The 12,273-nt window shown below is 49.7% G+C and overlaps 2 protein-coding genes across 2 annotated transcripts; one reads left to right on the top strand and one right to left on the bottom strand.

Annotated features, from left to right (window-relative positions):
- The first annotated feature begins 1,372 nt into the window (after nt 1-1,372).
- On the top strand, nt 1,373-5,021 carry LOC124675775 (vacuolar-processing enzyme beta-isozyme 1-like). Its single transcript, XM_047211849.1, has 9 exons — nt 1,373-1,615; nt 1,896-2,060; nt 2,257-2,413; nt 2,490-2,575; nt 2,683-2,882; nt 3,487-3,535; nt 3,600-3,806; nt 4,541-4,747; nt 4,839-5,021. The coding sequence occupies exons 1-9, from the start codon at nt 1,385-1,387 to the stop codon at nt 5,019-5,021; spliced, it is 1,485 nt and encodes a 494-aa protein (XP_047067805.1). The 5' UTR covers nt 1,373-1,384.
- Nucleotides 5,022-5,198: 177 nt separating this feature from the next.
- Nucleotides 5,199-8,009, bottom strand: LOC124676371 (plasmodesmata-located protein 8-like). Its single transcript, XM_047212446.1, has 3 exons — nt 7,115-8,009; nt 5,589-5,690; nt 5,199-5,487 (listed from the first exon to the last, which is right to left on the bottom strand). Exons 1-3 carry the CDS (start codon nt 7,878-7,880, stop codon nt 5,483-5,485), a joined length of 873 nt encoding a protein of 290 aa, XP_047068402.1. The 5' UTR covers nt 7,881-8,009; the 3' UTR covers nt 5,199-5,482.
- Between the last annotated feature and the right edge of the window lie 4,264 nt (nt 8,010-12,273).

The raw sequence follows: 12,273 nt of genomic DNA, 5'->3' as shown, positions 1-12,273 counted from the left end.
AACATTCACTGGAATGTTCCAGGCACTCCTAGGACAACACTAATATACTATTACTCCCTGGAATATTCTGGGCTCTCCTAGGACAGTCTCCAACAGGACTTGGGTATTTTTTTATAAAGGGTAATTTTATATTACTTAATGATTTAAGCATTACAACCGACCTCGGCATAACTAGGATGCGTCGTTTGAATCCAAAGAAATAAAAATGAAAAATAAAACAAAAGAAATAGCACAGTACAAAAGATCCTCCAAGAGAGAATGTATGTCCCTATCTTGATGGTGGTCCAATTCGAAGATTACGCTGCCAACCATGTTGGATAAAATCATAAAAATATCTCTTGTTGTGTCCTCCTGCCATGTAGACACCTTTATAAACAGGTCACGATTGTCTACACGCTGTAGAGACGTCCATAAATGGAACAGAGCGGTGCATAGGTAGATAACCTTCATGAGAGAAGTATTTTTATCATTAAAAACCTTGTTATTTCTACATAGTCATAGCGACCAAATAACGGCAAGAGCTCTCACCCTTATAAGTAATTTAAATTTATAATCTACACTATTTACCAATTGCCGAATATTTTTGCAATGCTGGTTGGCCGGTATAAGGTCGAACCTATGTTCCTGGTGAGGATGATCTGAACTCGGTGAAGCTTTCACGTCTTCAGCTGCATGCACATAAGTGTATACGTCGTTCCTCCAAAGTCCTCTTGCATTCATGTTTCATCTACATGTTCCTCCAAAGTCCTCTACAAGACTACAAATTCGGTCCGCAATTACAGCATGTGTCGGCGTGAGTCGATCATGGTTTCCTGTCTGGCTCCGGCCACTCGGCAGCCAAAGCTCGGTGCTATCTTCCTGCAAAAGGCAGCATAAAAACGTCGGTTTGCTTAATTGCTTGAGAGCCTCACTCCTTTTTTCTCTCCACAATGGAAGCGTCAGTTTCCTCTCTTTTCCTCTTCCGTCGCGATAGAACTGGGAGTCTGCGCAAACCACGGAGCCATGTCGCCGGCTAATTCATGACGCTAACAACCGTCGCCGGCGCAGAGCGCGACGTTACGCCTGGTGGCGGTCGAAATCCGGCAGGAACGGCGCGCTTTCTTAGCAAGTTTAGGCATGCATTCCTAAACCAAGATTGGGATTCTGTCCACGCCACGCCGCTCACCTGACTACCGAGCCGCCGCTCCGCCTGCGCGTCAGCCCGAGGTGCGATCTGCCTCGTCGGCGTCACGACCCGCACGCCGCGGCCACCACGTGTCCGCATGGAGCACGCCGCTGCGGCTATAAAACGCGGCACCAGTCCCGCCGGCACCATCACAGTTCGCTCTCTGCTCTCTCCCTCGATCTCTCTAGCTAGCACACCAAGTTGTTCTCGAGGGTGGCGATGGCACGGTGGGAGGTTTGGGGAGTCCTCTCGCTCCTGGCGGCGGCTACGGCCGCGGCCGCTGCGGAGGGGAATGCGGAGCCGCTGATTCGGCTGCCGACGCAGAAGCCGCAAGACACTGCTGCTGCCGCCCCTGCCCCTGCCCCTGCGGCGGCGGCGGAGGAGGAAGGGGTCACCAGGTGGGCCGTGCTCGTTGCCGGCTCCAAAGGATACGACAACTACCGGCACCAGGTGAGAGTCCTTCCACGGCTTCGGATGCGAGTAGGATTGTACAGGTCTTGGGCGATTGCGAGCTCAAGTTCAAAACTTTTTGGTCAGAATTTCCCCTTTCCTGTGCACGCTTATTAAGCTCTGTTGGGTCATTCAAATTCGAGGGATTATGGTCATAACTCATAATAACTTAATGCTGCGCTGTATATACTCTAGATAGCATGTGCTTAGTAGAAATTCTATCACTGAAATTTTTTATGGGTTTCTTACTCAACGTTGTGGTGTTCTTGATGCACGACAGGCCGATGTGTGCCACGCCTACCAGATTCTGAAGAAGGGAGGAGTGAAGGAGGAAAACATTGTGGTGTTCATGTACGACGATATCGCCCACGATCCCCAAAACCCAAGACGCGGAGTCATCATCAACCATCCTGAAGGCAAGGATGTTTACGCTGGTGTTCCCAAGGTATTACCTCTGGCTCCGTCTGTTCCGTTTAATTTTAGTCTCAAACAGGACTGCACACGGCGTAATTCTACTTTCATGCCTTATAACAGATTGTTCTTTCGGAGAATGATTTGTTGGCTTTAGTGATGTTTGATTAGATCTATGAATGCATGGTGTTGTATTTCTACTGGACTGATCAACTTAACATGCGCTACAGGACTACACTGGTGACCAGGTCACCACTGAAAACTTCTTTGCTGTTCTCATGGGCAACAAAACTGCGGTTACTGGAGGGAGTAAGAAGGTGATAAACAGCAAACCAAGCGACCACATTTTCATCTATTACACGGACCATGGGGGCCCTGGTGTTCTTGGTGCATACTCCCACATAAACCTTGTTATTTAGCTGATTGCTTGTGTGTAACTTAGCTAACCTTAGCAAGTTTGTAGGTATGCCCAACCTGCCATATCTTTATGCTGACGACTTCATTAAGGTGTTAAAAGAAAAACATGCTTCCAAGAGTTACTCAAAAATGGTATAATATTCTTTCTTCTCTTTTTTTCCCTTAAAATTAGTATAGTTTTTAAAATCCGAAACAGTACTCTTAGAGTCTATCTGTAACTGAAATTACAATCTTGGCAGGTTATTTATGTTGAAGCTTGTGAAAGTGGCAGTATGTTTGAGGGAATAATGCCACAAGATCTTAATATTTATGTTACAACTGCAGCAAATGCAGTCGAAAGTAGTTATCCTGCATACTGCCCTGGGATGAAACCACCACCTCCTCATGAATTCCTTACCTGTTTGGGTGACGTCTATAGTGTTTCTTGGATGGAAGACAGGTAAGCATCATTTGAAATATCTTATGCCCGGCCCCTGTTTTATAAACCTGCATCCTTTTACGCATTTGTCAAAAGTATGCCGACAGAGCTTATGTATTCGAGTTTTTAGTTTTCTCTGGAATGTGATATAGTCGAATGATTTACATCAGAAATACTTTGTATGGTTATGTTTGGATTATTTCCCATGTTGAATTTTTTATCATTATTAACCTGCTGTATTTTAGTTTCATCATCCTCCGCTCTTGTATGTGTACTGGAGATTTATATCTGCAGCCTGGTTTCCAGACCCTATTCATAAGGAGTTCATACTTTACCACCCTCTACAAGACATGCTTTAATATTTTGTTGCTTTTAAGGAAGCATTATCACACTAGATGGCACAACATGAGTGTGTGTTAGTATAGTCATGAGCAACCTAACTAACACATAAATAATTTATAAGTCACACTGCACTTCTAAATGTAAGTACAAAGATGTGCAAATACAAAAGATGAGTTGATACTGGATAAGCTTGGGAAGTATCATCTGCTATTGAAATGTTCTTCTATCAGGTGCCTATTACCATGAGACTTTCTGTTATGAACCATTTGATCCTACTTTACAGCCAAACTCACAACCTAAAGGAGGAAACAATCAAGGATCAATACGATGTGGTAAGTCTCAAGTACACCTTTTTCATTTTGTTTAGTGGCATCTATTCACTGTTTTCTTGGGCAGGTTAAAAGGAGAACTTCAAACTCAGATAAGGTCAATATGGGTTCTCATGTTATGGAGTATGGTGACAAGACATTCAAGGATGAGAAGCTTTTCCTGTATCAAGGTTTTGATCCTGCAAATGTCAACAAGACTAACAAGCTGCTTTTGCCTAGCCTGGATGGTGCAATCAATCAAAGAGATGCGGATCTTCTGTTCATGTGGAAGAGGGTACATTCCAGCTGTTTCTTCAGTCTCAGTTAGCCCAGTTATCTCCCGTCTAGATCATATATTCTCTGTTATTGGTTATAACCTATCACCTTGGACATTCACTTCTGTGGTGGCTGCATGTAGATCCAAGCGTTTCTTGTTGAAATAATGCTTTTAGTTTTTGGGGTATAAACAATGCATCTTTGTTTGCTATGACTCATGAACTCCTACAGATACTGCATGCAAATACTGCAAGGATACACAGCATGTAGTGGATCATAAATCTTTGAAATTTGGTTACTCATGATATTATAAATAGAATATAGAAACTCTAGAGATAAGGTGGAAATATTTCGGATGAATTTGTAAGTAAAATTGAATATCCGGTTTTCTGAATTCATCATCAGGATAAATAATGAATAGTTTTCCAACCTAATTTTCGTATTGGCCAGTCAGAGTATTTGGTGGGGTAAGATTTAACGAGAAGCTCGTAAATGGAATTATGGACATCTTAGAAATTATAGGAGGGTGACCTTAAGCATCTAAATACAAATGTAGCTTCATGGTGTTGAGAAGTTATAGTAACAGTACTCTGAAACAATAGCATCCAGCTTGAGAAGGTTTGAGCTCAGATACTAACTTTCAGCTTAATCTCGTGTTGTCTCATGACAGGCTCAAGTTCTGCACATCGATTTTCGTAGTACATGTTCTTCTTTTTTGCCAAAATTTTCTGCTAATATATCTTCTTGTTTCAGTATGAACAGTTAAAGGGGGGATCAGAAGAGAAGCTGAGGGTTCTCAGGGACATCAAAGAAACTGTGGTGCACAGGAAGCATCTCGACAGCAGCGTCAATTTCATCGGGAAGCTTCTGTTTGGATTTGAAAATGGGCCTTCAATGCTTGAGGCTCCTAGAAGCTCAGGCCAACCATTAGTCGATGACTGGGATTGTTTGAAGAGGATTGTGAGTTTAATAGTTTCTTAGTATTTAAATTAATCCATAATTATTTCTGTTACTGATGAATTACTCTGTGCTGATGCCCACTACTTGTTAGGTGCGGGTTTTCGAGTCCCACTGCGGATCAATCACTCAGTATGGCATGAAGCACATGAGGGCATTCGCAAACATCTGCAACAACGGCATCTCTGAGGCCGAGATGAAGGAAGCGAGCGTCAGCGCCTGCGGCGCCTACAACTTGGGGAAGTGGAGCCCACTGGCTATAGGGTACAGCGCCTGATCCTCTCGCTGCAGTACAGGGGAGCAACACCTACTGCTCCGGAGGTTCCTAGACCTCAGTTGTGTACATATATACATACATACATACCATTGATACAAAAAAGCACCCAGCTATGCACCCCTTGTGTGTGTGTGTTGATCACGAATGTGTTGCCTCTGTAAATCAACCTTGACTGCAATCAATTGAAAGGCAATGGCTACGGCACTAGTATGTGAATGATTTAGTACTAATGAATAGGTGGGTCATTATTAGTGGACCAAAATTGATGACCCATAGACCATAGTGATCCTCCTACTACATGCAGCCCTACCAAAGATCACTTACATAATCTATTGCTAACAAGATGAGATTACAATCTTTGTGAAGATTCTCTGGGCCAGAGTAGGTCCAGTCTGGGGCTAACCGGCCAGTATGCAAGAATCGAAGCTTCTCCCAGGAGCCAACCTAATTAGAATCAGGGATTAACCTGCAATGATACACTTAGTTTCAGAAGCATACTAAGGAAATGGAATGCTTTCCGGAAAAAAACAACAAAAAGTGTTTCTCTCCAAGTAGAGAGGGGATTACATGATTTCCTGAGGAAGGAGATGAAGACCACGATGAGGGCCAGGCCTGCGAGGATGCCCACTATTATCGCCACGGTCCGCCCAACGTCATCTTGCGAATAATCTTATCACCAAAGGAAGACCAAGACGCTGGATTAGAATAAGCATATACTGTACTAGAAAGCGCTAGATGCGCACTCTCTCGGAGTCAATCTTTTAGGCTCTGTTTATCAGGAATATATTCGGAATGGAAGTGGTTGGCTAGGCCGCCTGCCGCCGCCGGCAATGTCGCGGCCGCAGTCCTACGCCCTGATATGCTTAGAGATAGGAACATTGTTTAGGGGCCATCATTGCATCAGACTGATCGTTTTTTTTTAGACCGACATATGCAGCTTATGAAAATGGAGAAAATGCAGTGGACACCTATCTCTAGGCTTACCAGCTACTGTCACTTCAGACATCTTAATGGTACTCTTTGTGTCATCTGATTGAGTTCAATATATGATACTACGCCGCACATGCGGTCCCCTAGAAAAAGGCCGGGATGATTAGCATATCTTAGGAATATGACTGAATCTTCAATCGTGTCCCTTGAACTTATCGGCTGATATGGCTGACCAAGTGTGCAAATTAATGATGACAGGCTTCGGTGCTCTCCATCGTCTTAGCGGCTGATTGGCATTTTATTAAGTGACTGCTCTCCTGTCCCTTTCTTCTGCTAAATAATCGGGACACGCATATTTGATCATTTGGCAGCTAAATTTTTAGCCCAGATGGGGTACAGCAGATTGTAGACAAGTGGATGTACTGTGATAAGGTCATCCAATGTGCAAGCACATGAAGATTACCAAAAAGGTTGCCAGAGGACACTTGATCTCTCTCGTTAACTTTGGTAAGTTTACCCCAGGGCAGATCGGAATCAATTCCCACCGTGCAACGATCTCGCTAGCTGCAACTTGCAGCCAGGGCTCGCGGATTAGCGAAGTCTACAGCAGTGGCCGAGTGTGGCGATTTGGCTCTCGAGAACACTGGAACCCTAAATTTTGAAAAAATAATGGCAATTCAAACTTCTTAGCAGTACAAATATCTATATGTACTCGTATATTTTTCAGATATTGACTTTTGCCCTCGGGTACATAAGCTATTGCCACCGGAAAAGGCATTTTAAAATATCGAAAAATTAGAACAAAAAGTTCACGAGTACATCTTAACATTCTATATACGCATGCCAAGTTTCACGGAAAATAGACTTTTTTAATGTCTCGTATAAAAAAGATAAATGCCTCATGAAGAGCTTTTTTAGCATTGAATTCTTTTTCCTTTTTTACACACAACACAAAAGATATTGGATTTTCGTGAAATGACTTCGAGAGCACGTAGAACATTGATATATGTGTGCCATTTTTTAACGGAATTTTTTTACATTTCAAACTGTGTTCAAAACGCATACATTTTTTAATTTATAGTATGTAAAGGTAAAATATTTGAATTGTTTTTTTCAAAAAGACCAAATCCCTATTCAAACGCAGGAGTGGAAGTAGGCCGTACCTTGTGATGGTCGGAAGTAGTAGCCGCTGGCCCAGTACCTGACGTAGCACTGGGCGAGGTGCACGTCGGCGGCCAGCGCCGTGCCGCAGGTGCCCTTGAGCTGGCCGACCGCCTGCGCCAGGCACACCGCGCAGTCGTCGGCGGCGAGGTCGCCGAGGCACTGCGACACCCCCTGCACGCTCCCGGCGCTGCTCGCCCTGTACCCGTTGGCGGCCGCGCCCTGCTGCAGCGCGCCCAGCACGGCGTCCCGGCTCGCGAGGAATCCCCCGTCGGCGCTGGTGCTGGTGCTGCACTTGCGGTACACCATGGTCGTGTCGGGCCGCCCCACGAAGTCGCTGCCGTCGTAGCGCACGTAGCAGCCCTCCAGCTGCAGCGACGCCGCGTTGGCGTCCGCGCACACCTCGTTGAGCCGCGCCAGCGCCTCCCGCACGCACGCCGCGCAGTCGCCGTTGCCCAGGTCGCCGCGGCACTGGTAGAGACCGTAGACGGCGGTCCCGTTGCTGCCGCCGCCGGCCGTGAAGCTGCTGTACGGGGCGTTGGGGGAGGAGGTGGTGATGGAGGTGAGCAGCGACTTGAGGTTGCCCTCGAAGGGGCTCCCCGGATCGTACTTGGACGGCGAGCACCCCGCGTAGATGAACGTGTCGGTGTCCGCCTCTGTGACCGTGGCGCCGATGACGAGCACGAGCAGGACGATGACGACGGTGTTGGCGGGGCGGCAGAGTTGGTTGCGGAGGCGCTGCATGGCTGACGAGAACGAAGCGCACATGCGCGCGCTCGCGTGTTTGTTGCAGGGTTCTTGCCGGGTCGTGGCGAATGGTGGTTCTCGGAGGCTCACTGTCGAGGGAGTGAAGAGAGAAGGTGATTGGAGACAGAATAAATGCAGAGCTTTTCGTTGCTACTAGTAAGCTCGCGAGGATTTGTGGTGCGTGAGACTTCTCCCGGTATATATACCTACGTCGACTCGACACGACGACGGTGCCTACTTGACTTGACTCCTTGCCTCGACGGGTCCGGCGACTCGTGTCTGATCCCTTGGACAACAAGGCGCTGTTTCTCCAAGTTAAGCAGCATCAGGCATGGCTACACAAGACGCAGGACAGGGAACGATCATCTTTTGCTCTGCTTTACCAGCTGGCGATAAGAATGTATGGCTACATGGGAGTGGCATAGTGTGACTATTTTGTTGCATGATTCCGACATAAACTTGCCGTTTCGACTAGTGCACTCACGGGATGGTATATTGGTATGTGTGGTTATCGGTTTAAGAGCATCTCCACTCGGGCCTCTCAAAGGCCTCCGGCGTGTAAATTCTTGCCCACCAGCAGCCTCCAAAAATATATTTTAGCCGGCGCGGTCCAACTTTGCATCCGGCACCCCCAAACAGAACCCAGTAGAAAGGGAGGCTAGCGGGGGTGTCGGCGCGCCGCGTGTTGACGGGAACGACGCGAAAGAGAAGGCGCGGGAAACGCCTGCATGCTGTGGACCCGCCATGTTAGCGTCGACATAGTCGTCTTCCTCATCGCCTTCGGCGTCCGTCAAAGCCTGCTCGCCTTCCGCGTCGAGTCGCGTCGGTGCTAATGCGCCTGCTCGTCTTCAGCGCCGCCTTCTCGCCTTCAACGGCGGTCAAAGGCTGCTCGCCTTCCGCGTCGAGTCGCGTCGCCGTTAATGCGTCTGCTCAAATCTTCAGCGCCGCCTGCTCATCTTCAGCGGTGGCGTTAATGTCCGCAACGGCTTCCTCGGGCTATATAAACCATCGGCGCCTCGCTCGCCGCGCATTCCACCTCCCCTCTCCTCCTCCAAACCTCCACCGCGTCGTCCTCTAGCGCCCCTAGCCATGGACCACCAAGACCAAGAGAGAGCAGGTGCCGCCGCCAACGGCTTCGGCCGCCGGTCCCTGCACGTCACCGAGGCGCGCGCCCTCTGGGACGCGCGCTACCCCGTCTCGCTGGACATGCGTTGTCCGGGGGGTGGGGGGTAGGCGCTCAGCCGCGGCGGCCTGCCGGTCCCCCTGTGCCGACGGGGACATACTGGACCATCGCCATCTACGACCTCGTCATCAACCTCGATGACGACGGTAAGGCTGGCCCGTCCAGCAGGCCGCGCGGGAGGCGCAGTGACGCCGGCCGGGCAGCAGCAGCTACCTCCCGCAGCCGAAGGAGGAGGAGCCTGACGACGGGAGGACTACGCGGCGGCGATGTACCACCGCCTAGAGCTAGGGTGCGGCGGCGGCAGTTGCTAGTTTTTTTTAAATCTATGTTTTTAAATTTGTACAAATATCGGCCAAATATGGTCGAACTATCAATGAATACTTTTTCTTCAAATTTTGTTATATTTTAAAAAATTTAAATTTTTTGTATAAGTGCCGTGATTGGCAGCTATCCGATTCTTATTTTAGTTTTGCCGCCGCATATAGGCCCTGCGCCAGAGGCCATATAGGGCCCAGTGGAGATGCTCTAAGCTGATTGTGATGTGATGACTGGCGCGACGTTCCTCGGTGCTTCTACACCAGCGGTATGTGGAAGTATGGGCATCTTCTTTTTTTTTTTTTTTTTGCTAAACACAGTACAATCAAAGACGCTCATACATACGCGTACACACTCACCCCTATGAACGCACGTACGCACACCCTACCCCTATGAGCACCTCCAAGATACTGCATCGAAGAACTGATCCGGCGGGTCTTGAGATTGACGAAGTCACCACAGTGCGCTCGTCGTCGACGGAAACGTCGCCTCCCACTGAAGAATATTCCGCCTTTATGAGACACCAAAGTGTCAAATCTGGGATTTGAACTCTAGTGGGCTGGGGGTGCCACTGCCCTCCTAACCATCCAACCACAGGTTGATTCTCAAGTATGGACATCTTCGCTCTAGCTGTTTCAACACTGATCGTCCCTATTTTCCTCCGGCGCCTTCCTCAAACAGCGTTCGGCACATGCGCCAGACACATCAAATGGATTACGGCTTTTCAGGGGCGCTGCTCAACTGTATTCCTTAAACGGTAATCCTAAACTGCTTCCCTGCTTGCTGTGCAATCGTGAGCCCGTAAGTGGTTTCCGTAGAGAAAATATCCGTAGGTGTAGCATTACTCTTTGTTAAACAATATTGCTCAAACAATTTTTGAAATGAAAAATGCATATTGACAAAGCAAATAGTCTCGGCGTTGAATTTAAAGTGCCCGCCACCAAAATGTCCCGCTCAGTTCCGGTGAACCAATATTACGTGACAAATTTCACAGATCAAATCATTGCAAGAGCATATCCACCCGCATCCCTTAAAGCTACCTCTAAAAGTATGTGAGGGGCGTAATGCCCTTTTCGTTCGGGGTGTCCAGCGTTCCGAGCCCGTCCCCGGTCCACAGGGACGCTCCGGGCATGCTGGATACAACGAAAAGCGAGGCGAGGAGTGTCGGGCCCGATACGTCAACTACACGGGCATCTAAAACCCCGACGCCTACCTCTGGTCAAGCGACGTTAATGGCGCCCCGCTTTCCCAGACGACGTAGTGACGCGTCTCGTCGTGCATGGCCGCGTGGCCATCCGCGCCGATGTTTATTGCGGCCAACGCCCCGCTGCCGCCTCGCCTGCCACTGTTGTACAATAAAGAGTGCCCCTCCTTCCTTCCCCATTCTAATCTCGCTGCACCCCTTCCTCTCGTCGCACCTCCTTCCTCGGCGGCAATGTTGTCCTCCCGCAAGAAAGTCCTTGCGACGAACGACTTCGGCCGTGGCAGCCTCACGGTGGCGGAGGCGTGGGTGTTGTACCACGCGTGGTACCCTGGCTCGCCAGACATGCGCATGCCAAGCAGCGGCGGGTGGAGGATGACCGTCAACGGGGTCGGCGTCCCGCCGCCGCCGGCGGGAACCGAACGCTGGAGGGACGCGATCAGGACCCAGCATGGTCGCCTCAGTGCCGAGGAGCGGGCCGATCCCACCTGGGCCCCCTACCGGCAACGACGACTGGTTCGCGGACTTCTTCCAGGCGTAGCACGACGCTGAGATGAGCAGCACCGACGGCCTCGTCGGCCGGAGGAACACTTGGAATAGGGAGGGGCGCCTCCGCTTCTGGGGCGTTCCCGGGCACACCCTCCCGAACGTTGTCGACGGCATCCACAACGGCGCCCCAAGGCTGGAGATGCCGCCTTCGCTACCACCATCTCCATCGGCCGCAACGCGCTGGCAGCCGAGGATGGACTAGTCCTGCTCGAACTCTTCTTCCTCGTGATCGGCACGATCGACGCCTTCCTCGCACCGCTCCATGCCGTACAACGTGTCGAAGCGCGAGCTGAAGGAAGAGCCGGAGTACGCGACGCAGCCGGTGAGTCGAAGGCGAGGCGGCAGTAGCGTCACCATCCACGAACCGGCGCGGCAGCAGCATAGGCGCGCCGGCAGTGCCCTCCTCGTCCCAAAGCCGGAGGTGAAGGAGGAGCAGGATGACGAGGAAGCCGCGAAGGCCGCGCAGTTGGCGGAGTACGAGCGGCAACAGCGCCTCATCGCCAGCAGCGACGACCCCCGAGGACTACCCAGGCTTCCGCGCAGCATGCATGGCGTCATGGAACGACAAGGACGCCTGGAGGGGCCACCTCGACGCGGCGATTGCCATGTCCATCCGTGACGCAGGGGTGCCGCTCGTCGACCTCACCAACAACGGCGAAGCTGTGCCAAGCGGCACGGTGAAGAACGAGCCCCGTCGACGAGCTCGACGAGCACGACAAGCAGGACGTTATCGTCGATGACATGTACAACTTCCACCAATACTGCGACCCCTATGGCCGCTGTAATTACTACTAGATTAGGGTTTTAGTTTAAATTTCATTGAATTTCATCCAAATCTATGTAATATATAACAAGTTTGAATGAATTCAACTGTTTTCGCTCAAATTTTAAAAATCTCAAATTATGTTTGGGGGACGCGACCGGGGAGTGGCATCCCAAACGCGGCACGAACGAAACATGTCCCCCAAACGATAAATCTAGCGATGTTTGGGGGTCGCTTTGGAGGACGCAGCTGGAGATGCTCTAAGCAGCTCATCCGTCGCTGCTTGCATCTCCTGGTCGGCTATCTTCAATGTTGTTGGTCGGCCATCGTCAATGTTGTCGCCGACATACGAATGCCCAATTCTTGCAAGATGGTGTCACATAAAAACATATGCGCTGCCTTC

This window comes from Lolium rigidum, chromosome 7 (assembly GCF_022539505.1).
Source record: "Lolium rigidum isolate FL_2022 chromosome 7, APGP_CSIRO_Lrig_0.1, whole genome shotgun sequence".
NCBI classification, from domain to species: domain Eukaryota; kingdom Viridiplantae; phylum Streptophyta; class Magnoliopsida; order Poales; family Poaceae; genus Lolium; species Lolium rigidum.
The sequence above is the reverse complement of the archived record's forward strand: the minus strand, read 5'-3'. Positions and strand labels throughout refer to the sequence as shown.